Here is a 25,673-nt window from a genome sequence, read left to right as displayed (position 1 = left end):
CAGGAATGTTTTCTGCTGGTCAGAATTGTAGGTTGCAGGTTTCAACATCCAGCTGAACAGCCCATCTACAAAAGGCTTCAGCATTCCTTCTGTATTACTACACTGAATATACACATACAGTTCAGCAAAGAACTGAACCTCCTTGGATAACATTGGAATTTCATGAGCTTGTTTATGGTTTTCCGTACTTAAATTAAAGTGGTTGCCTACAGAGAATTTTTGCTTAAACAAAGCAAAGTCTAAAGGTGAGAATACCAACGTTGAGTTATGTGTATCTTGCAGTAATCAAACAACTTAGTAATAAATGTAAATCATTCCTTTTTGGCAGTATATGGCAGCTGGCTCGTTATGGATCTACCTTAAGTTGAAAAATCTAATAAAAGGAGATATGCTAGTGGACTGGAATCTGAAATGAAAGAAACTAGCTATACTTATATAAATTTTAAAAATAGGCTAAAGGATATGTTGCCATTATTGTCAATTAAAAAAAAAAGTAACTGGACAAATTCTCCACTGCTTCTGTATTGAATCTCATCTCTGAATAAACTCACTGGGACTTTAAAGACAGGGACATGCACGATAGTATTTCACTGTGCTCTTAGCTCTGCTCTTCAATAAAGGAAACTTAAACCTCTCCTGTGAACCTGTAGTCTCCTGCAAAGAGATTATTGTCGCTGAATGTTTTTGCTGCATACTGCAAGTGATTGCTTGCCTTGAAATTTGTGGAAGAGGGAGAGAAGTACTCAAGATTTTAAGGTTTACAGAAACTTTTTGAGAGATAGGATGTGGTGGCTGTACCTATAAAATATTAAGAGCAGTCCAAAAATCCAGTGTCTTGTCAGTAAGGAAAAAGGTGTATTTATTTCTTGATTTAAATGGATATATAGGCTGGTGAATAGGTTTGTACTTAATACAGGATTTTTAGCACTGTGCATGGAATCCTTCATTTTCCTGTAGTAGAGATGAAATATTAGCTCTGTGAGGAAAGCAAGCAAAAAAAATCACGTGCTCTTTGCCCAACATCATTTTTAGGGTAAGTTATGAGCTTTTCATTTTGTAAAGTCAAGCTCTGTGAACCAAGCCATCTGATATCCAGTGGGAGCAAAGTCTTTGCAGACAGCTTTGCCAGGGAGAGGTAATAACCCCATAATGTTTTGGATGTTTCCCCACCCTACTCTGAAGTAGGTGCACAAAACTTAGGAATGCTTTCCAAGTAAGTTGCACCTCTGGCAAGTTTGTGTAATTTAATCTTCAGCAGCAGTTCTGCTGACTGCCAGGAGTGGTTTATGTATCCTGTAACTTGGCAGTCTCGCTGGTTGCATCTACCTATTCTCTGGCTGGCAAAGAGAAATCAAATGTTCTGCCAGCAAAGCACAATAAACTTTTGCTAGTCTATTACAGCCATTTGCAAGAAAACAAAGGGATATAGAAAGAAATAACTGTTGTGTTATTAGTTATTTTAGCTAGCACACTGTATTTACTGGCATCTCCAGGAAAACATGCCAGCTCAATGAGGTGAGATGCTGCCCCTTTAAGGAAATGAAGCAAAATGTGTGCATGTGTATTTACAAAGAGTGCAAGAGCACAGTGGTATCACTCCATCTGCACATGTCACTCATGAAGCTGCCCATGGACTGCATCTGCTTTTGCTGCTGTCACCAAAAATGCACTGTGGACAGCATTTGAACACTTGTCAGAGATGTGCCTTTGTAAGCAACTTGAACTGCAGGTAAATTTTAGACATTACTGCTAATAATCCCCCTCTCACACTACTGCTATTTATTGTTAGAGAGTTTGTACCTGCATATGTGGGCTTTTACAGAGCTGCTGAGGTTGTAGGAAAAGTAGGGAAGCTCCAGAAGTGTTAGTGTACTGAGGTGGGATGATCTAAGGGTGTTGATCGGAAACAGCTGCTGGACAGATTTGCCCTCCCTGTCAGTTTGTTTCTGATTGCTTAATTACGAATTCTCTTGGCAGAAGTTTGTTAGGAAGTTTTTTGTCACCATATGACAACAGACTCGTGATTCGTGCTGTAATAGGGTTAAAGTGAGATGTGTTATTGTTCATGAAAAATAGGTGTAAAGGTTGTTTACTTCCAGACCTCCATAAAAGCAGGACATAGAGAATTGTGAGCAGGATTGCCCACATGTAGGGTACCCTGTTTGCAAGCCTGTTTAATATTTCAGTTTGGGGGTTTTTTCCCCAGTTTTGTAAATGTACTTGGGCAGAGCTAATTCAAACATAGGCAGGCCACCTGAGTGAAGATCCGCCAGGCATACTAAACTTTTTGAAAGACTGTTCTGATGGGGGAGCCAAGTGGCAAGAGGAGCAAAATGGGAATTGTGAGGCTGGGATCCTGCAACTCGGCTTCATATGGCTTCTCTGTGCATTAGATTGGAAAAACTTGATTTGACTTGGTTGACTAAAAGCTGAAACAGAAAAGATGATGGTGGAGTCTGTCTTTGTAAAAGTATTTTGATTGATCAGCTTCTGAAATGTGTGAGATGCTGTTGGGTTTCCTGTTTACATTTCAAGTGTTTAATAACTTTAAGTGAAAATACACAAGTTTAACGCTGAAGAATTGTTCAGCTCCTTTCATCTAGGTTTCAGTTAAATTTTCATAACTAAAGTTCTTCACATTTTTGAGACAGTCTTAAAAATACTACAGTAAAAAACAGCTGCAGATTACTTATGGCATTACCTGTACCCATTATGAGCTATTTGCTTGTGAATTTGTGTATCAGTGATCTTTTATGTGAAGTAAGTTAATTTCTAAAATGTTTTATTACCAATTCTATTCAGATTTTAATATAAATATTATAATGATCAAATTGTTCAAACTATTATCATAACAAAAACATCTCTTTAGTGTCTGAAGTCAGGTAAAAGTGGCAGTAGGGATGTGAATCACTTGCTTTGAGTGTGTGTGGGGGCTAGTTTAAACAGCACAAATGTAAATATTATTTGTTGCTGGAATTCCATAGTCACTGCTTGCTGTGCAGTGGTCATCTGTTGCATCTGTTGTTTTGGTTTCATGAATTAACAGTATATTCATTTGACTCATAAGGAAAAATACTAATACTATCATGCTTTTGAGTGATTCCATGTGAGTTTGTAACACAGCAGTTGTTGATTTGTTACCTAAAAATCTGAAATGAGCAATAAATTTGTGCTTTCTTTCAGTAGGAGAACAGAAGTGGCAATTAAAATTCTTATGATATTTTAAAACCATAAATGGTTTGCTAATATATGTGGTTTTATTTGTTGATATTAAATAAAGATATTAAGAACTTGATGTTTTGCAATGAAATTCATGAAATAATTATTTTTATGTAGTTTTAACAAATACCAAATTATGGAGTGCTGAAAGAATTCTTTCACATGTTTACTTAGGCTATGAATTAATTTTTCTCATTAACTGTTTACTATGAAATGTAAATAACTGATAAAATTCATACAATATGTTAATGTACATATTCGTTTTAATATTGGACCTGTGGTCAAACTTTTCTTCTCTCTTGAAGAGAAAGAAGTAAGATGCACTTAAATTAATGCAGGAGGAATTTAAGTTAGTGTTGCTGTTCCTCATGATAATTTTGTGACAGTTATGTCGTTCAACAGACATCACTGAAAGCTGTAGTCTTTTTTCACTGGGACAATGTAGCATGCAAGATTTCTCTGATGTTTTGTAATTTGTTGCTTTTTAGATTTTTATCTTGCTAATAACACTTATCCTAACAAACAGTTTTGAAAAAATCATTTTAGAAACTAAAATCATGTTTCGCTAGACAGTGATTAATATCTGTGACCTTTATTTTTGTATCAGGAACATAAATATACTCTTTTTTCTGTGTCAGTCATTGTCTAAGATTTCATCTTTGTTCTGCTTTCCATTACATACCATGAATTATATGAAATTAATTTAATCGCTACTCCAAACAGAAATTAATGTGCCCTAATCCAGAGTTACGTTGTTTGCTTTTACAACTGTAAGTCATAAGTAATTAATTTTCCTTGGAAAATTAATTCACTTACCATTCCCAGTAGCATCATATGTTGACACAGGGTTATAGATAGTTTAATATTTTTGTTCAGCATGTTGGCTTCAACTTTGGAAGACCTTAAAGCAAAACAAATTCTAATTTACTCAACTGTATATAATTCAGGGTTATTTAAAGTGAATGTTGTCTTTATTGCTGTCAACCAGCTGATGGTGATGATTCTAAAATTATATTCAGTCTTCCAGAAAACTGATGTCTATGGACATATGTGATTTATTTCTCCAAAAGCAAAAAAACCTGTTTCGTAGCATACATTTGGATAACACAGCCACTGGAATCTCATCAGTAGTAGAAAAATTTAGCTCCATGGAGAACATAACTATATATTACAAAGCCTTGGGCTAAGAAACTCTGTTTTTCCACCTGCCTTGTGTTGCTTGAGATGTTTGTAGGATTCATTACTCATGTTGCACTCAGAAATTTCCTAAGTTTCCTTACTTTGGAATGTTGTTTTGTTTTCTATATAGTCATGGACAGAGGGGCATCTCTTTACAGTTCCAAAGGGCATAATGGGCACTCGTGTGGGTGGCCCTGTTGCCCACAGCTGACTGTCCTTCATAAATGGCTTTGAGTAGTGGGGGCCAGAAGTCTTCCGGAATGAGAGAGGCAGCTTTTCAGTCTAATATTTCAAGTTTGCCAGGAGGACCTCTTTCCTTTTTTTCATTTTTTTTCTTTCTTTCTTTTTTTTTTTTTTTAATTCTGTGCAGCTCCATAAAACATAGTGTTTATTACTTTGGTTTATTTTTATTTATTTAAATCTCCCAGCTGAAACTCCAGTGATGGCAGTGTTGCAGTTCAAACAAGCAAGGCTTATTTTATAAATGTCCCTTTGTGAGTTGGTGGCTGCATTTTGCCTGAATGCAAAGGGTTGATATCAGTGACATTTAATTTAAAATTTTGGAGGTGGAAAGTAGAAATTGACATTTAATTCCAGTGTAAAGTTACTGTTAGAACAGGCATAAAAATATTATTGCATTAGCAATTCCAGGAAGAAAATAAACTATGAGTACATTAACAATATACAGTCATATGACAGACTTGTATAAAATAGAGCAGTAGATAGATGAATTTTTTTCTGATGCTTTTTTTACCACAATATATTTTATTAAGTAGGCAGTGTACACAAAAAGTATTCAGCTAATATAAACAGTGCCTACTATTAGTGCCTAAAGGTAAATTTCTCTGTACACAGTAAAGTTGTGCATAGATAAATTTTATCACGCATCTCTTATACATACGTGTGTGTAAATGCAGCATTGCTGAATATGTTGATAGAAATCTCCACTAAATTTTCCATCTGTTGCTTTCAAATTCAATTATCTTGAGCTTCCCTAGCCTATATGAGATATTTAATGCTGCGTTGTGTATCTGTTAATGTAACAGGTCTCAGTAACTACTGCTAGCTGTTCCATTATTATGGCTAAACTATTTAAAACGTACTTCACTATGATGCTTAAAAATGCAGTGTCCTGCAAAAAACCGTCTGGTGAGTTGAGTTTGGCCACATACTTCTGGACAGTCATGCCTCAAAGTGAAGCTGTGTCTTACCCACCACACCAAGCTGTTCTTGTGCTTCTTACCTGGGCTGCCAGCTTGAACAAAGTGCAACTCATGCCAACCCTGCAATTGTTGTGCATCTCTTCATCCACCCTGTGATTGGGTGTGCTTCCCATCTCAGGCAAGTGAGAAGCAAGAACCGGCTCTATCCTTTTTTTATGCTTCTTGCTGGAGCATTTGCTGATTACAGGTCTGAGAGCAGGAGGCTCAGGACACCCACCCCACTGTATCATCATTCTCCTTAGTGACCCTTCTGTCCTACTCTTATCTCTAGGTACTGCATGCAACAATGTGCTGCCTATAAAAAAATCTTGGGTGCCAACCAAAAGATGTTGCTGTTCTTACAAATTTCTTGGCAGCGACAGTTTGTGTTTTTGTTGGGAATATCCTCATTCATTTTATGATGATAGTGATTGTCTAAATTTGTAAGAAAAATGATGATAAAACAATTATTGTTTAGAAAGAATCTGCAGAAACTATTTCTTCAGGCAAAATTTATATTTGAACTCAACTGTAGTTTTGGATTAGATAATTCAGAGTTGGCACTTATTCTGAAAAAAACATTGAGCTATGGAGTACAATAGCAAAAATCCCAAGAAGCTTGAACAAACGCGTACAGTGTCTCCTAGCGTGAGTGCCCGGCTCTTCGGAGGCCACCAAGAAGCCTGCAGTGATTGACGTGCATTCTGGCAAAGCACTTTTTTCTCTTCCTCACACCCCCCCTCAACAGTGTTGCAGTCAGTCAAAGTGTATAGACAAAGCTGAGTGAATACCAGTTTCCCCAGTACAGGGGCTATTTTTTCAGGAAGTCTAACTCAAACCAGATGTTTTGCTTAGACCTAGAGTTTGTTGCTGCCAAGCATCTCATCAGAGGTCAGAGTTCTGGGCTCAGGGCCCTGCTAGAATTCTTTCACAAATTGCTATTCGGTGAGGTTTTAATCCTAATGGAAAGAATAATGTGCTTGTAAAATCTGCAGTTATTACAAACACAGTATACATATTGTGGACTTCAAATGACTACATATTTCATTCCCATAAACAGGGAATGCAGATGAATGCAGTGTGTAATAGTTTTAGACATTCAAACTTAAACCAAGTATATAGTTTATACTACTGTTAACCATTTGCATTCTTAACACGCCTGTAAAATGAGTAGTAATCTTGACTAACAATTGGCAGCTCGAAGCAAAACAAAATGAAAAAATCTCCAGCGTGTTTTGACTTGTAAGCTGTTTCCTGAAGTAAATAGTAAATGCTTTCAAGAATGTTCAAAAACACTCTGCTTGCTAAGACACTAGGTTTGGCACAGTTTGTTTCTTTCCTTCTTTTATTTTTTCTGTCTCAGTTCTTAAATGGCTTGGTAGCAGCATTTTATGATCAAGTTAATCTTGCTTCAGCTATATTTTTATACTGCGAGTTAATCACCCCAAAACCTCAGAGTTGAGCATATATGCTCCAGCTTATTTAAAAACAAATGTTGGTGATACCAAGTGATAAGAACAAGATTTAGTAATAAAAAAATCTTGCTGTGTTTTTAGTCTTCTTGTTGGGAGCAGTATTGATAAATTTCTGTTGTGATTCTAATGAAGTGAACTTTGAGTGTAAGGAAAAGTTCTAAGGTAACTGTGGTAGTGTGCTGCAGCTGCAGCTAGAGAGATGCATATTACAGTGAAATATGTATCCATTCAGTGTAATATGAAGATTAAGATTTGGGATATCAGAAATTAATGTATTCTATACAAAACAGTACTGTAGTGTGAAATTGGATGATGTAACTGATACTGCAGTACAGAGAGGTTATTAGTGACAAGTTGTTTCAGTTTATGTTGTATAGCATCTTATTTTTCAGTGAATGCTGCTGAAGAATTATATGTTACTTCCAGCTCTTCAAAGTCTTACATCTTAAGTATGTTCAATTACATTTAATATAACTATGCTGTTTCATCACATCCTCATTTTTGATTTTTTTGTAAATGTGTTTTCAGTTTGGTGGAAAGCATAGCTTTAGATAAAGGTGCTATCACTCAAAAGAGTTAACATTTTCTCATTTGTGTGATGATCCTAGTGATAGTCATGCTGGAAGGAGATAGATATGTGCAGGGCACTATGTCTGTGTTAATACTCTATATTCTGAGACATGATGAGGTGTTCATCTACTGTGCAAATTACTTTTATTACTTGTTAATAATAAGCAAAATGGATAATGATACTACAGTGCAGGTGGTACCTTTTGGAGAGGGAAATCTTATATACTGGTTTTAACTCTTCACTAAATATCCCTGTTGACTAAATTTGTTTCATGACATTGAATGTGGAAATTCTGTGAAACAAATCACTGCTATATCAGTCCAGTTGTTGAATAAGAAATTGATGAAGCCCCATATTTGGACAGCAAATTCATTTTCAGATATGCTATGCATCTTTCAGATGGTAGAGAAAATGGCTTTGTTCATGCCATATTCTTTAGAAAGGAGAATGTGGCCAAAGTAATTTTGATAAGCTGCTTTTCCATTATGTACACTTGTATAAATAATATTTTTCCCTTGGTATATTGAATAAATATGACTTATTTATGTTTGTATGTCCAGAACTGAATTGGAAAACTTGTGTTCTCTCTGTGGGTAGATCATAAGTTTTAACTTCACTCTGTTAGAATCTGCATTTTTATTACCTGAAAGTAGTTCAATTGCTTACTAAACACATAAACCCCCAAAAGACTTACGCTGCAACTCGGATGATCTTAGTGCAAGCTGCTGCTTCAAGGTGAGAAAGCCAATATTAAACACGCAATGAAATTAATACAATCTAATCATTCAGATACAATGAGAGAAAGTGGAGACAAACTGCAGTCTTATAAGAGAAGCTTTTTCATATTAATGAGTTTCCATTTGCCAATAATTCTGTCGTTTGTAACTTGAATCATTCATCACCCCTGCAAATGGTTCTTTCAAGACGTTATTTGCAATTTTGTCTTGTGTTTTTGTCCTTGATGTTGTGAAAATGACCGTCTACTGTTACAGGAATGAAAAGAGATCTCATTCAAACATCTTTTGTGTTTCCACTTTCAGTGAAAAATGTTTTTCAAACCTGCAGCTGGTTATTTCTGCAGGAGTTCCCACTTATATTCAGGTTTGATTGACATTTTGAAATGGCAGCTTTTCATGAAAAGCTGTTAACTTGTAGAATTTGGTTATGGTACTAAGACAGACTGACTTTGTTCTACTGTTGGGGCCTGTCCAACCTAAACACAACCCTGCATCTGAATTTAATAGTGCTACTCAGCACAGGGAGTGTGAGCTTTTTTCATTTTTCATTTTTCTTTTCTGTTTTTTTAACACTGTTGCTTCTGATGTGTTTTTGAACCTGACCTGATAAGTACTCATCCTGATAGCTTCTCTGTCAGTAATTGGATTAATTGGCATTCCCCTTTCTCGGTCTCCTGGGCTAGCTAGCAGAAGCTGAGTTGTATTATAATTTCAGTGATGGAATATATTTTCATTTTACATGATGAAAATAAGTGGAAAATGTTTTTTAATGACTGTACAAATACTATAGTGTCTGTCTTAAAATAAAAATGACTAACTGCAGCCTTTATTATTTTGTTTTGAAATTTTGGGTATGACGAAAAGCTTATGGTAGAAACAATTTTTCTGAGCATTGATTACTGATGTAATTTCTAGTCAAAAACTGAGAAAGCAGTGCATAACACAAATATTCTGCTGTCAACTTTACTGAGTTGATCTTTAATATTATGCCAGGATGTTGAAAGCAGGAAAGAGAGAGACATTATGCAAAATTAGTTTCCCTATGTGTTTCTTGCCAAACTTCTAAATAAGGATATAAAGTACCCATATACATTAGCTGGGAAGGAAAAGGAGTATTTTTAACTTTGAAAGAGATTACTATTTATGTAAGGGAATTGAAAAAAGTAGAGCTGCAAGCATCCCAGCGTCTGTCATTGGATGGGTGGCTTTACTTGAGTGTGAGAAGTAGAACACGGGAAGATATTTGGGGTTTTCCACAGGTTATTGGTACAGTCTTGTAAGAGTAAATTTGTGTGATTTTATTCGGGAGCATTTAAATCTTGTTTTCTAAAGACATGAGTGCCATTGATTACAAGTAATTGCAAGTTATTGAGCTATATACCACAGTTAGAATTTTTGATCAGCTGTTCTTTTAACTGCTTAATTGCTTTTATAAAACCTTCCCTATAGATTTGCACCTGCCTATGGTGATACAGAAATTGATACATTCATCCAACCCTATGCCTCTGTAGTTTGTTCAGGGTGCCAAGGTGGTAATGTGAAATATGTTCTGTTATGTCTTTTGGGGTGTTTGTGATCTGGCACTGGGACAGCCATATTTTAGTTAATATTAAAAACCATGGGACTTCTTGTGGTGAAATAAAATATGACTTGCTTCATCCTTTTCTTTGAAATTATCTAGACTAAGTGAAAGTGAATGTTTTCTCAGGTGTCTGTTCTGTAGTTTCTAAATTTTAAAATGAATTTTTGATCCCCAACCAGAAGATAAACTTTGTTGATGAACCAATGTTTACAGTTCTGTTCTGTAACTTTTTGTGAATGCTTGTGAGCTTCACATGAATGTTCAAAGTAAAAGCAGTCTAGTTGCCACCAGCCATTGCTGTTAAGAGCTAATGCGTGCCACCACATTTTTCTGCAAGGAAAGGCAGGATACATGGGTACAAGCTTTTTGGTATACCCTTAAGGTCACTGTGAAATAGTAGACGAATTGAATTAAATGGCGAACTGCCCACTGACTTCAAATGGAGCCAGGATTTTGCCCTTTAACTCAATCAAGCCCTAAAGGCAAGCAGATTTCATTCTTCAACAGCCCTGATGTGGCAGTGCTTCAAAGGAAAGTTGAGCTGTTGTGAAGTTGGACCCAAACAATGCAAAATGCAGAGGGAAGTACTGGGACCTTGAAGTCCGCTTGGAATACAGAGGCTACAGGTAAATGGCTACTGTCCCATTGGATGCAATGGAACATGGTTATCCTTTGGGAATGCTGTCTGCTGTGTCATTTGCTATAGAAATACATTTTCTTCATGTATTACTGATTGCAAATAGATATTTTTGTGTAAAAATAATTAGAATACAAAGAACAGGTGATACTAACCAACATGCTGTTGCTTCACACTTATTCCCATGTGTAGTAGCACAGGTTGGAATTTTTTTTAATAACTCCTCAGCAATAGTACTTAACATTTAAAATTGGTTAGGTTTTTTAAATTACAAATTTAATGGTAACTTTTTCTGATATTCCTTCTGTAGCAGCCTGTGGTAAAATTTCAGTAATGTGTATGTGGCATCTTGTTTTTTAAGAAAGATATGTTAAGACTGAGTGTTTATTAAAGTAAGGACTGAAAAACTAGTGATTTGCAGTCACAGAAATCTTGGCTTGAAAGTTAAAATTGTAATGAAAAACATTAGTTTCAGCGAGGTAGGCATGCATTTAGGGTCTTCAAACTCATTTGTTTTACAAGAACAAGTGTTGTTCTTATTTGTAGTGGTTTAAGTACTGTATGTTATTATTACAGAGCAAAATAAAAATTCTTCAGTGAACCTGGACTTTTTCCAGGGTTGACATGTATGTCTGGGCAGAGGAATTAAGTAGCCTTGTTGCTTTTTTGTTGCTTTTCCTCTCATTAGTTGTTTTAAGTGATGGTACTTCATTTCAATTTTACTTCCTCGGCTTGTATAGAAGCATACTGTGAATGAAAATTTTAATAGCTGTTTGCTCCCTTAAAATTAGCATAAATTTAGACATCACAAGACCTCAGAGTAGGTGGGTTGATCATCTGGACAGTCCGTAAATATTAAACCACTCCCCCTCTGTTTGAGTATTTTTTTCTCCAGTCTTTATTCCTGCTGTATAGTTGTCTATCATTTTGCTTTAATTTGTCTGATGGATATAATGAGCTGGAGGGGAGAAGTCAAGGAATTGTTCTTTTATGTCCTCTTAAATTTCTGTCTCTTTGGTGAAAGTCAGTGACAAATCCATTTATTCCTAAATTACAGATAAAGGCTACTTTTAATCCTAATTAAGGCTGTTCTAAAGCAATATTCCTGATCATGCTCTCAGTCTTGTCTTTTTAGAAAGTGTAAGTTGTCAGGGGCCTCTTCATCTGCGACTGCCTCTCTCTACGGTGCTGTATTAAAGCTGTGCTGATGGATGTTATGTATGTATGTTATGATGAATGAATATCTGAGGGATATCTCAGGTAAATCTGGTCCTGCCATAGCTTTTCCTTGCTTACCTAAGGGCCTTTGTACTTAATTAATTAATTAATTCTTAATTAAGTACTTAATTCAGAGTAGTGCCGTTACAGAACCCCATACATTTTGCTGGAAGATCTCACAAGTGTGGATAAGAAGGGTAATGATGCAGATATTGACTTGAACTGTGTGCCAAATAGAATGTCCATGCTCTTTATTTTCATAGCATTCCTTCCCTCTGTGTGCATGTCATTAGAGTGTCTTTCACTTTTATCACATCCTGAGATCTGATCCAGCATTGCTATTACTAGGTACCATATAATTTCCCAGCTCTATTTAAGAAGGCATTATGCTTCTTCCACAATCTTTTCTAAAAAGCTAGTGTCCCAAGTAAATGGCATATCTTAATGTGTTGTTGGGATTACTTTTTCAGGGCTTTGGGAAAACGTTTGCTAAGGATTCTATTTCTTGGAGTGTCTGCATCCTCAATGAGACACCTTTCAGAATGTGGGGTTTTTTTCCCATGAGTGTGTTTTTTGCCTGTTTTTCTTGTCCCTTAAGTAGGACAAATAGAAAATAGATTAATATATAAACTCTTTAAAGATATATGCTTTCTGAAACCATTCTGAATGCTTTCTGAAACCATCGAGCCATTTGAAAATAAGAGTAAATTGTAGGCAAATGCAATAGTCTTCTGAAAATGGCAGCATGGATTTATATGTCTGGCATCTGAAGAGACCAGAGGCTGGAACTGGACTATATTACAACACTCTTGTATGTGAAAAAGGAATTTTGTTGCTGAAATTTCAGTTTGCTGTGTAATAAGTTTTTCATAGCAAACTTTTTTGTGCTTGTTTTGTGTTAGTAGCTATTGAAAATGTTCTAAAGCTGCAGCTCTCTAAAAGAACTCTTTCACTGGCTGTGACTTAAAGATAGGATTTCTGATGAAGAAAATGCATATTTTAGCACAATGAGGCACAGTGTGTGCAGATGGGAAAAGGAAGAAATTAAACTTTCTTGAAAAACCTGATGAGATATCCATTTCTTTTCTGAAGCTTTAGAATTGAATGATGGAGAAGACTGAGAGTACTTAAAGAACATATCTGTGCATAAGGCATTATAAAGAACATCAGTTGTAGCTTCTTGTTTGTTCCAAGTATAAATTTCAAAATGGCTGCTGGAGCTAGAAGCATTTTGTCTTCTGTTGAGAAACATTTTCAAGAGGAAGTAATTATTTCTCTCATTTGTGTCATCATCTATGTGCAATTCTCTCTTTCATTTTCCTAACTTACCTGTTTTTCAATACTTTGGACCAGTTTTTCATCCCTCACACTTAGATGTCTTTGCTATGCGTATAACTTGAACCACTTGGATGTTTGTTTCCAGTTCTCTTTTAGATGTATACATGAAATAATAAAAATGTGTTCCTCATAAATCCTACCTAACTTAAAAGGAAAGAAAGAAACCAAAACAAAACAGCAGAAACAGGCAAAGAAACAAAAATCCCCACCAACCCCCGAATCCCAGTACAAGCCATTTTTAATTTTTTCACATACTTTTTTTTATAAAGACAGTGTCTTAGGAATGTACTTGACTGAAACAATGGTGGAGGCATTTGTCCTCCTTGATTGTACATGTGAGGTGGTATGGTTGATGTTGCTAGAAGTTAAGAGCAACAGGAGAACTTGGGAATGAGTTTTTGAAGACACTTTTCCCACTATTAGGATTTGAGTGAGTATTAAATAATCTCATTTTCCACCTTCTTGTCCAGACCTTAAATCCGTTAGTCTGAGGGAGCAGCCTTGTTGCATCTGAATCTTGATTCCTACTTGAAAACAAACTTATGAAAGAGAGGAGACTAATTTTTATCAATGAACTGATGTCATCACTTCCTCTGGAAGAGAATATAATGGGTTGAGTTACAGCACTTTTTTTACTCCTGCTGTAATAAGACAATAGCTCGATGAGAAAGGGCTATTAGCTCAAAATATCCTTTACTTTAGAATCTCTGTTTTAATTGTTTTGTACTGATACACGGACAGCTGAAAGCAAAGATACAAAAATATTTGGAAGCTGTCCCTGGTCCAAGCAATCAGCAAACACAGCGATCAATGCATGAACATCATAAAATATTGGAGAAGCAAAACGTGTCCTGTTCGCTTCTGGGTAATGATGCTTGGGTTGTAGTCAGGAAATTAAGAATTGTGATCCTTTCTGGTTCATTTAGTTCTTTTTTAGTTAAGGAGAAATCACTAAGTTCTTGTGAGTTTAATTTGTCGTCTGTGAGACTGGGACTGTTTTCAGGTACCTGTGCTGAAGCAGTGTGAAGTTTAAAGGTTCTGCAATATGTGTGTGACTATGGCAGGGGAGGTTATTACTATTCTAATTTTAGAATAGCCTAGCAAAACCAAAACTGTTTCTGTAAGCATGTATCTCCCAGAAGCTCTGTCACCTACAGGTCAAAGTAGTTTGAGTAAAGTACACCAAAACCAAAAGTCACCACTTTGTATCTCTGTAGTACCAGCTATGCCTTTTCTGCCACTGAAAGTCTGGAAGAAGTTGGGTACTTCTGATTTTTTATTAAGTGATTTCAGAGTTTTTGCGAAGGCACTATTCTAACATACAGATTTTCTAGACTCTTAGGAGCTACATTTTCCTCTTCATGTTCTTGACCGCCTGTGTTTTTAAAGAGTGAAAAATAGAGTGGTTTTCTTAAACTTTTCCTCTAATGGACATTCATATTTTTGTTTTCCTCGAACCTTTCTTTGGTTTTACAATCATAAAAAAAGCTAATTATTATTCTAAGTTTACTGGTGTATCCACCATAGAAGAGAGTATTTGTGGGATTGCCTTTGGATGCAAGAATTGCCTTTGTACCTTGGTTGGTACATGCCAAATCTTTGTGTGGCCAAGACTTGTATCCTCTGTTATATCTCGGTCTTGATATAAATCTGCAGTTTGGGAATGGCATTAGCTGCCATGTAACCTCCTTTTGCAGGGGAGGGACGATGTTGCTTGGGCCAGTTAGTGATGACAAGTCTCCACACAAGTGTCCAGACAAGCTGTTTTCTCCATCACAACAGTATTTGAATTAGCTCCACTCTTTACATCAGCTTACCCAGCCAGGTGCTTTAGAAATCACTACAAGACTTGCACTTGAGCTTCTTTGCCAATCTTTGTGTGTTCCAGAAGAGGAAGATCGGCCATAGCTGATCTAAGGTGTCTCAGTTATCTAATTTCCTATCAGAGCGACTGCTAACTTGTGTGAGGATTCATCAAAAGCTTGATGCCCTAATCTAGGTTATTTAGAACAGCTGTCATTTGGTGTTCTTAAAATACAAATTCTCTACAAAAAAAGAGCACCCAATAACAATTTATTTTTTCATATTTAAAAATACTGGATTATTTTAGTGTAACTAATAATTTGCTGAAGCTGACACATTGAACAATCCTGTCTAATATTTGATTGATCCATCTCATCTCTTAACTCCCAGTGCTACAAAGCACTGGTAAAACTGCTACTGGACTTCTGCTCTTAATTCATGTAAAGGGACATCAGCCAGTGATTCAAGGGAGCCTTGATTCTGGAAGTTTTAAGTCATCTGCAGGTGGTGAAAGGCAGACACAAGTGCTGCAAAATCAGAGGTGATTTTAATTCCCCTCTTGTTCAGTGATATACCAGCTTGGAGTTGTAAATGTTTGTACAAATAGAGAGCTCTATTCCCCTTACTACTTACAAATGGTATTAAAACTGAGCCAGTAGTTGCTTTTGGACCAAAAGGTTTTGTAATTAGAATTCCTAATGATACCTGAGTTTAAAATTGTTTTTTGGAGTTTCTAAAGTATTAGGTCTTAATTTTTCAAGTACTTTACTTCTAACTTTATTTTTATAAAGTTTTGCCAAGCTTGCCTAAAACTTTAAGTTTTAGATTAATTATAAGATAAAAGATTTTTCAAGGGAAATGGAGGTCAGTTTTTAAAAAGAATGATGCTGTGATCAGATTATAGATTTGCAATGAATATATTCATATATACAATAGTTAAAAGCTCTGACTTGGTAAGTATCTTGTAAACTTTATAAGTTTGTAATAGTAATGCTATTATTATTTACAGATTTTAGGTTAGGGTGTACCTAAAAAAACTTTATTCCAAACATTTTTTCTAAATTAGTTGCACTACAAAGTTATGTATCATTTTACACGTTTGCTAATACTGTATTTTTTTAAACGTTTTAAAGAAGACTGCTGAAGGAGTTTCCAGATCCTGAATATAAGTAAGGACTACGTTATAAGGGAACAAATCCTTAAATTCTGTTAGGGATGCTGGTAAAATGTGTTATTTGATTTGTGCTTTTTTCCCTCTACCTGCTGAGGTCTTACGTATTTGGATAAAAATGTGTCTATTGCAAGAGTACTCAATTGCTATTTTCATGTAGAGGGTAATACATGTAGTGTTCTTGTTTGTGTCATTTTACTGGTTCATTTTGATTCCTCAATTTTTATATTATGCTAATTGCATTAGCAGTAACAATCATACACTGTCAATGGTGATGGTGGTTCTGAAATGTTGCTTGGTTTTGAGATTGACAGAAATGTTTGTGTTCTTGTTCACTTGTTAAAATTGTCATTAAGCACATTTTAGTGCTGATACGTTAGCACAACTAATTTAATATTGAGACCTGTCAACTTTTCAGCCTCCTCTGTGCAAACACGTTGTTAGTGCTATATGTGTAATACCAAAAGTGCTAAGTACATGTTTTAATGCAAATTTTGCTAAGCTCAGTGCAGAACACATTTCTGAAAAGTCATAAGCTTACTATATCATAGTGATTTTTTTGCCAGTTGCTTACTTATCCTTTTTCTTTAAACATAACTTGCTGTTATATGTAATGAGTGCTGCTGAAATTGCTTTCATTTATCAAAGATGTGAATGACACAATGGATGCTTATGTACTCTGCCTGTCAAATCCATAACTGCTGCTAACTGAGCTGACTTCTGTTTTTCCACATGTTTCCTGGTTTTCTGTCAGCTTTCAGTCTTCCACGGGTCATTCAGTAAACACTACTCTGAGTGACTTTTTTGAGTTGCCATATGTCAATCACACTTATTTTCTGTGCTTTTTAGTAAGCAGAGAAAATAAGCTTGCTTTATTTGGGTTTGGCTGTCTTCTGCATGGCAGTGTCTTGCATTCTGTTTCATTCCTAGCTCATTTTTGCTTTTAGCTAGGCTGTGGAAGAGCTTGAGAATCAAGGGGAAGGAGTGTCTGATCAAAGTAAAGGAGGAGCCAAATAGAAGGGAAAGAGGTAGCAGCAGGATTTGCAAGAGTTCTTTAAGCATATTCAATTTGAGCTGATCTACTTAAAACAAGATGGGGACCTGGGTGAGAGGTTGAAAAAGGTTGAATTACCTTAAAGCTTTTTTCAGCAAGCATTTTCAGGAGGTAGTGTCACCTTAAATAAAAACCTTTTTTTCCCCTTTTTAATTGTATCTTGACTATTTCTAAATAGTCACTAATTCTGTGGGGTGTGGGACTAAAAATACTACTACATGTCATTTTTTGACATCTAAATTTTTTCCTAGTGAGGGGACGGATGTGTTGTTATGTTAAATACATTCTCAGTGCATTGCTGGTATGAGTAACTTGATGTAGCAGTTGCTAAGTGGGCATACTAAATTTGAGAAAAGCAGTGAGAAGTTTCTTGTATGAGACATCTATGAGTTTCTTATATGAGACAATAAAGTATGCATCAGCTATACTAATCTTCCCTTTATAGAAAATACCCTTAATTTATGGGTTTTGTTGTAGTTTTTAATAATATTTCAAGTACCATATTCCTCATTAAAGATGGAGGAGAGGAACCCCAACGTGTCTTCAGCAGAGCTGGAAGAAGCATGTGGATTTGTGTAGCCTCTTGCCAAGCTCCTCACGTCCTCTGAGGACTTGCTTTGCTGTGGGTAGGGCTGGTGGGAGCTATACCCAGGAACTGCTGTTCCTCACCCATCTGCTGCAGGACCACGCAGCAGACTTCAGACTAAAGAAAGCTCCCACTCATGGCCATGCTCACCTGGGCTTTGTAACTTCTGTCTTCTTCCTCTGTTAGTGCAATCTTTCTTTTTTTCCTTCTCTTATCCTTCAGCGATCTTCAGGAAAATCTTCAGCTGAATTCAACTGTGTGATCCATAAAGGTCCACTTCTGATGGTCCTTTCTTTATCTTTTTGTAGTTTTGCAGGATATCCCCTATATTTGTAGACCTTTAAGAGCCCCAAAGTACATATTTGGATTGAAAATGAAAGGCGAGGCTTTCCACAGGTAACTACACAATTACCTGTAGTAATTTGGATTTTTGCCTTCGCTATTCGTTGGCAAAAATGTCCCTCTGAAATCTCCAGGAATGATGTAGTTGATTACAATTGCAATTTGTATTGCTGCTCTTTAGTCACATAACAATAAGCATTGGAGAAAACTTGTGCCTGCTCTGGAAAGGGGAAGATGGTTTTGGGTATACATAATTTTCTGCTAACTTGTTCATGTCACAGAAGCTAATTTAGAAGTAAGATGTGTCAGTGATGGGACTGAATTTGTGTAACAAGCTTGGCAGTATTACTGCTTCTTTTAGGACACAAGCACAAGTAAATATAAGATTAATTCCAGCAATTTGCAAGTGACTCAAAGCATTTACATGATGATAAACTGGTGCTTTTTTTTCATACTTTTTTTAAATGTTAGAGCTGAAAGACTTTGGTTTTGTTTTTAATATTTTCTTTGAAAATCTAAATCCATTTCTTTCTCCTGGGATATTTCAGTAATAGCAATATGCTGTTAAAATAAACAGAATTTGGAGTTTTGAAACAAGAAATGAATGCGTGTTAAGTACATAGGATAACAATTTATCCTATAACAATATAAATTTGGAGAAACCACAAATAATCTTCAAAAGAAATTCAAAAGAAGTTAGATCCTTTTATCAAACATCAGATGGATAAGGTTGTTTTCTTAGACTCTAGCTGGAAGGGATTTTCCAGAGGATGTTAAAGATGAAAACCCCAATTCTGAACTTTCCAACTTTTCCACCTGATATGTAAGGTATATTTTTAATTTTTTTTTCTGTTTCTGGACATGAAAAGGTGCTTCTCCTTAGACTATTTCTATTACTTTAGTCCTGCTGTACTTAAGCGTTTGTCATGAATGCATTTCACTCTTGTGGTTTAACAAGCATTTGAAATGAAGCTGATTGTATAGGGGTTACAGCACTAGTAAAGTTTTTCCATTTTTTAAATTCTGAAACACATTGCCATGGATTGAATCTCTGTAAAATAATATATCTTTGAACTTTGCTTAGGATGTGTTGTCCCACCTAATTTCTCTTTCAGTAAAAGTCATTCAGTTTGCACAGTTATGCCACTCTTTAAAGAAAAAAATAGTATTTTTCAAGAGGCATGTTGACTGGTCGCACATGCCAATATTAAAATTCATGGATACAGAAGTTAATAGTAGGTACCAACAAAATAATGTTTTATGAAGTGTTAGAAGTCTTTCAGGACTCAATCTGACAGAAAAAAAAAAGATTAAATTGTGTTTACTTAATTGACGGCTGACTTTTGGATTCAAAGGACAAGTGAGGTATAACTTGATCAAAACCCAAAATAGTTTGTCTGGCACACAGCTCAGTCTCATTTAAACTGAATATTGATCTTGTTATAGTACTGTAATTCTGAGCCTGGGTCAACAACCTGCAGGTTACTGCCCAGACTTGAGAACTCATCCCCTCCCCACTGCTTTCTAACTAGCATCATTAGGTCATGTCTGCACTACATTTGTAGGCTCTGCAGGGTACAAATAATTCCTGCTTGACTGTGTTGGAAGGTGCCTTGATTGGCTCTTGGGCATTTTAAAGTAATAATGAGGCACAGGCTGATTGTGTTGATGTCTACTAACGTTTGTAAATGGAAAACAATTATTTCAGAATTGCTGTGTGTTGTGGTAGAATTTTAAGCTGTTGGAATTTCTTTCAGATACATATGAATTCATACCATCCTCTGCGAAATTATGATTTTATACATCTTACCAAATGCATTTTAATTATGTGTATTATTTTTAGTGTTGTGTGGAGTGTCACAGACATATTTTTGTGAAAATCCTTTTCTTTAGGATTTTCCCTTCTGAGAAGCTGAAGCCTCAGAAACAAAAAGTAAACAATGGTTATCTGCTGCTGTGGAATGCAACAGGTGGATCCGTGATTGGTCTCGTGTGGATGTTTTGATTCAGTGACCAGTCACGGCAGAGCTGGCTCTCTCTCTCTGTCCGAGCCAGCTGCTTTTGTTATCATTCTTCTTTGCTGTTCTTAGCTTAGCCTTCTGAGGAAACCTTTCCTTCTATTTCTTTTTAGTATAGTTATAATATAATATATATATCATAAAATAATAAATCAAGCCTTCTGAACATGGAGTCAACATTCTCGTCTCTTGCATCATTCCAGAACCCTTGTGACCACTGTCACAGTGGAGTTTTAGTATTGTGGGATTTTTTGGAGTTGCCAAAGATTAAGAGCTTGGAGTTGTAATTTACTTGCAAGTAAAAGCTGCCCATTCTAGTCTAGCACTGGTAATCTAGTGTTGAGGCAAAGTTAGTGTGCTGACCCACCATCCACGCTCATGCACATTGGCCAAGTATGGCCTCCAGGCTTCGTGTGAGCACTGGTTCTTTGACGTGATAAATTTGCTGTGCTGATGACAAATGTATTTTTACAGTGTCTGTACTGGTGCACTGCTAGAAATAACTGAGCTGAGAGGCTATTTAAAATACTGCCTTCCTTTTGTGTACATCAACAGGTTTTTGAAACTGTAAGAGGGATTTTAGTTACAGCTGAGGGAGTGCCATCTCAAGGAAGAGATAGGTTTTTAGTAATGTTAATCATTTCTAGTGGGTGTTTGTAACTGCTGAAACTGAGTGAAACAAGAATCCTTGTTCTCTGCTGCATACCATATGGCAAGGAAAGATAGCTGAAGTATTGGGACATAATGATAGAACAGAACTATCATGTGCATAATGGACAGGTGTTCTTAAACACTATTCTTCAGGAGTAAACATTTTGTGCCATGATTGACGAAATTATATACAATGAAGTTATATTGATTGGTAGGGTTTTTAGTACAGGTTTGCCTAATGGTTGTTTTGAAATGTGTGATTTTTTTTTCTTGTAATTTTAACAAGTTTGCCATGGACTAATTTGAGCAGTAATTGTGACCAGACATCTAAATAGCTGCTCTTGATCTTCTTCCATGTTCATGAATGTAAGTTATACTTGGGATACTCTTTATAAAAATATTAGAGAAATGTAATGTTTGAATTTCATTTACTGATTGACAGTTCTTTACTGTAGTGGTTTCAGTTGATCAAGTAATTTTCTGCATCTTTTTCTGTAGCTCAATTGGTAACTCCTTAGAAAACAAATACTGAAATACAGTTACAGTTTCTGACACTTCTTAGGACAGATTAGTTTCTATAGTCCTCTCCACAAAAAGCTCAAACCAAACAAATTTGTAAGTTCTTGCTAATACCATTTGTGAGGCAAGGTGGCTTTGTTTTCTGGAGAGTGATGATAAACTAAAGTTTGCAGTTTTGCACTGGACCTCCCACAGTTTGTGGCAAGCCCTTTACTTCTACTGGCATTAGTTTCCATAAATTGAGAGTATCAATCCTTTTGGAGATCATCATATAAAACTAAGTCTTCTGCTTCAGATCTACTATTACATTGAATATTTTAATGGCAGCCATTTCTGAGTATCCTTTTACTAGAACTTTATATTTGGCCAGTAAATTCAAGATGATGTTTGAATGTCAAACCAAAGGAAGTGTTGTTAGACATAGCTGTGATAGCACTTTGTGTGCTTGGCTCTGAGCTTAAAGGCTACACTGAACAGTTTTAGCAGGGACACCCTCATTCATTGTATTCAGAGTCAGTGCTATTATGAAAATGTTTTATTTAGAAGGATTTGCAGGTGATCAGCTGATGCAATGATCAGTGGTGTGTAGAGGGGTTGTTAGAAACTGTGCAACATCAAATTCTGCATTACCTCACTTTGAAAGCAGCCTGGCATTTCAGACTTGTGCTTTACTTGTTCAGGTTTTATTCTGATGCACTTAATGCAACAGTTCATCATTCCTGTCTTTACAAACCTTCTGTAGGCAGTGAGGAGTGGGGTATGTGTGTGCTTCTAGTGTCTGACTTATTTGATATCATCCCAGTGCATATAAATAGTGCACAAAAGTGTATAGCATCATCTAACCTCTGATATTTGAGAAGATCAGTGAAACTATTGGAAGAGTGGAAAACACACTGTACTTTAAACCTTTCTGAAATGTAACCTTTGGGCAGTAGGAAGTCTTGGCAGCGATATTGAGATAATAATATTTTTAACTACTTTTAGAAACTAAATGTGTAACACTTCTCTGTGCCTTTTTTTAGTGTAAAGAGGGGTGTAAAAATTCCTTCGTTATAGCCAGAGAAAGCCCTGATGGTCAGGAGCTGCATCTTGGGAGGCAGGTTTGCCATCTGGAAGGTTTTTCTGGCTTTTACAACTTAACATCATTCACTCACTAAATGTACCTTACTTCAGTGAGGTCCTGGTAGCTTAGGGATTATTTTATGCTTATCCTGTTCTGTCACATCTGCCTGTTCACTTTATCTGTGCCTTCACATATGTGCTGTCATGTCCATTCCAAGTCATGTGACTTGTTGGAGCAATAAAGAACAACTGGTGAATGTCTTGTTTTGGTTTTTTAATGATGACTGTCAAACAGAAATAAAGTTAAGATGCAAGTCATCTTTGAGAGACCTGAGAACTTTTTGTCTTCTTGGCAAGAGAAAGAGACAGTTAAGTACTATAGTTTTTTTTCAAGATGTGTGTTTTGTATTTCATGAATTTTGCAGAAACTATTGGAATCACAAAGTCAGGTCTTTAGATAAATACCAATGGTGCATTTGAAAATGAGGTTCTGTGAGCACTGGCATTTCTTCCATTAGCAGAGATATTTTAGGATGCTTAGCTTTTGATTGTGACAGATCCTTTCCTTGATTTTCGGGGATATAGTACACTGAATTCCTATCTAGGTTCACTTTCTACAGGCTGGAAATAAAGCTTCTGCTGAATCAAGGCATTGTGGAGGTAGTGACTGTTTTAAATCATGTTGTTCCTACTGAAGAATCATCATCATCTTAAGGAATGAATCTGAAACTTGGAAGCAGTAGTCTACACTTCCCTTTGCCATGGACTCTATATTCAGAGAGCAGTTGTCTAGAACAAGACGGCTTTTTTAAAGGAGGCCAATAACTGCTGCAGTTAATAGAATTTGTTAATGTAACTTGTGAAACTGTATCATAATCAACTTGCAAGTAGCAAGTACTTTTGATTCAGTAGCCTTCCTTAAGAGCAGAAGGAAGTTGTCTTCTGCATTTTTTTCTCCTTATGCCTTCCTTCATCTTAATGAAAAAAAAATTAATACAATCTTTATCTTCCAGTGAACCTCAAATAAAGCATTTAGTGAAAAACCTAGCCCAGTATTTGGCAGCTGTACTTAGCAAAGAAGAGACGATGTGGGTGTTGTTTCTGGACATTTACTTTTGGTTCTTGTGCTGTGTTATATAAATGCATTTCTTGCATGAGTGTGCATGTGAGCTGGAAGCCTCTAGCTCTACTATATTATGTGGCTGATGCCAGGAGGAGGAGGCAATATATTCCTCATTAAGAGAACATACATCTTCAGTAGTCAGAAAAATGAAACGTAAGGAAACATAAGACTTCTTTTGAGGGTGTGGGAATTTTTGTTTGTCTTTTTATTCAAAAAAGAAGCTATTATGTTGCAGTAGCAACGCATTAGTAAGTAGAAACTGATGTTTGATCTGCCAAGTGTAGAAGCAAGCTTTGCGGTTATGAGACGAAGGATGTGTGTAAATGCCAGTACTTGTGGATTTACATGGTGTTTTGCATGCAAAATTAATATAGGAAGAGTCATATTGGCAAAATACGAGCTTTGTGTTTGTAAGTAACTTTATTATATATCACATGATGAAAATGCATCCCATTACCATCACCTGAAATAGGGAGCTATGAAATGCATTGCCTGAAGTTTTATGACTGCCCCAGTTATTAACCACTGCTTAATGAACTACCAGCATTAGTAGATTGGGATTGATGCTATTGGCATGTTAAATTTAACCGTGAAATCTTTAAAAGATCCGAATGGCTTAGAACGTAAAACAAAGTAATGGATGAAGTGTTTGGTGCCTTGGCTTGGATCCAGCTTGATGTCCTAAATGAATGCATCATGAAACCACAACAGATCAACCCAGATTTACATGAGTGATGCAGAAGAGCCCTGAAGCTAAGCCAACATAGTGATTGAATTAGCTCCTGCATTTAGAGAGGCTTCTCCCTCCAGGTCAGACTTCTAAGCACTGATGGGCTTGTGTGGGGAACTCGCAGTTACAGGCTGAAGTATGCCTGCATTTGGGAGGAAAAGAAATCTTAGAGTTTGAGAACTTTTAACTTTGACAAGTGTGACTGATTTTTGTTTTAGGGGGAAAAGGGGGAAACACTGTGAACATATCCATTAGTGGTGCTTTGGTCGAGGACCTGCCAATCATCCCAGAAATATCTGTTCAAAATTTGAAACATTTTGTTGCCATGGGGTTGATAAGTACCTTATGTATTGCCCACCTTCATACAGTGCGTGGCTTTTCCATTTAGTAAATAATGACTCTACTGTAGTGTGATGCTCATAAATGAGACTGTTTTGCAAATATCTGTGTGTACTGGTGCAAAAGTACAGCATTTGTGATCTCTACTTTATTTTTAATAAACTGATTTTATAGGTATGTCAGATTAAAGACAAGACATGGTGGATGGACCAGAAGCATTACTCTTTTTGAGTAGTCGTGTTTTTAATGAAGTTTTGTTTTTACAAGATGCAGGGAAGTGGTTATTAAAGAGCAATACTGGCATGTGAAGTGTGTCTTTATTCTAGAGATTTGTATCATGGCAAAGGTGTTTCAAAGAGATACTGGGGATACTTTAAAAAATATATTTTAAAATTCATATTTTTAACTGGTACCTGCACATAAGATACTGTTACGTTCCAGCAGCTTTTTATTGATGTTAGTGCTATATGCAGTTCCTGTTTATGTACACTTCAGTACTTCAGTAACCAGATATCTCTATTTTTGTTTCTCAGCATGATGTATCACAGACTTTGCTCAAAGCAACTCTGGACAGTGTGGTTGAAGAGTGTGTCAGCTTTGTAGGAGTTGATATTAACATCTGCTCAGAAATACTATTAAGGTGAGTGAAACATTTTCCTATTCCAGTAATTACATGGCTCTGGATCACAGAGTCTCTGTTTAGTCTGCCATCTGACTCAAGCTCAGCTGGAGCAAATGGCTCTTGTGTTAAACTTCCAATTACATAAAAATGACACAGTAAGACAGTATTTCACTGAATCATTAAGAGTCAGGTTTTAAGGATATGTGTGATTCTCCAGGGTAAAACTGTGCTTCAGAGAAAAACAGATATTTAAAAATTCTTAGCCAACACTGCAATTTTAGAAAAATGTGATATAAGTAATATGTATTTTTACATGAAGAAAGGTATTTTCAAATGTACTTGTCTCTTAGAAGGTATTTTTATAGGTACTTGTAAGTGGAACAGGTTGTAAAACTTGGGCGAGGAAAGGAGACAAGATTTAAGGGGAAACTTGAAAAATGTATCCCTTTTTACTGTTTGTTTTTTTATTAAATAGTTATGCCATGTTTACTTGAA

At 36.1% G+C, this 25,673-nt stretch overlaps 1 protein-coding gene across 2 annotated transcripts in view; it reads left to right on the top strand.

The window, feature by feature from the left end:
* SRBD1 (S1 RNA binding domain 1) overlaps positions 1 to 25,673 on the top strand; it is a 126,651-nt gene that overhangs the window by 82,072 nt on the left and 18,906 nt on the right. For both annotated transcript variants that reach the window (XM_005416194.2, XM_031060726.1), the window contains exon 19: positions 25,090 to 25,196. In XM_005416194.2, the coding sequence (XP_005416251.1) occupies positions 25,090 to 25,196 (107 nt within the window). The remainder of the gene's footprint in view (positions 1 to 25,089; positions 25,197 to 25,673) is intronic.

Source organism: Geospiza fortis, unplaced genomic scaffold, assembly GCF_000277835.1.
Source record: "Geospiza fortis unplaced genomic scaffold, GeoFor_1.0 scaffold41, whole genome shotgun sequence".
Lineage (NCBI taxonomy): Eukaryota > Metazoa > Chordata > Aves > Passeriformes > Thraupidae > Geospiza > Geospiza fortis.
Note: the sequence above shows the minus strand (reverse complement) of the source record. Positions and strands in the feature narration are given on the sequence as shown.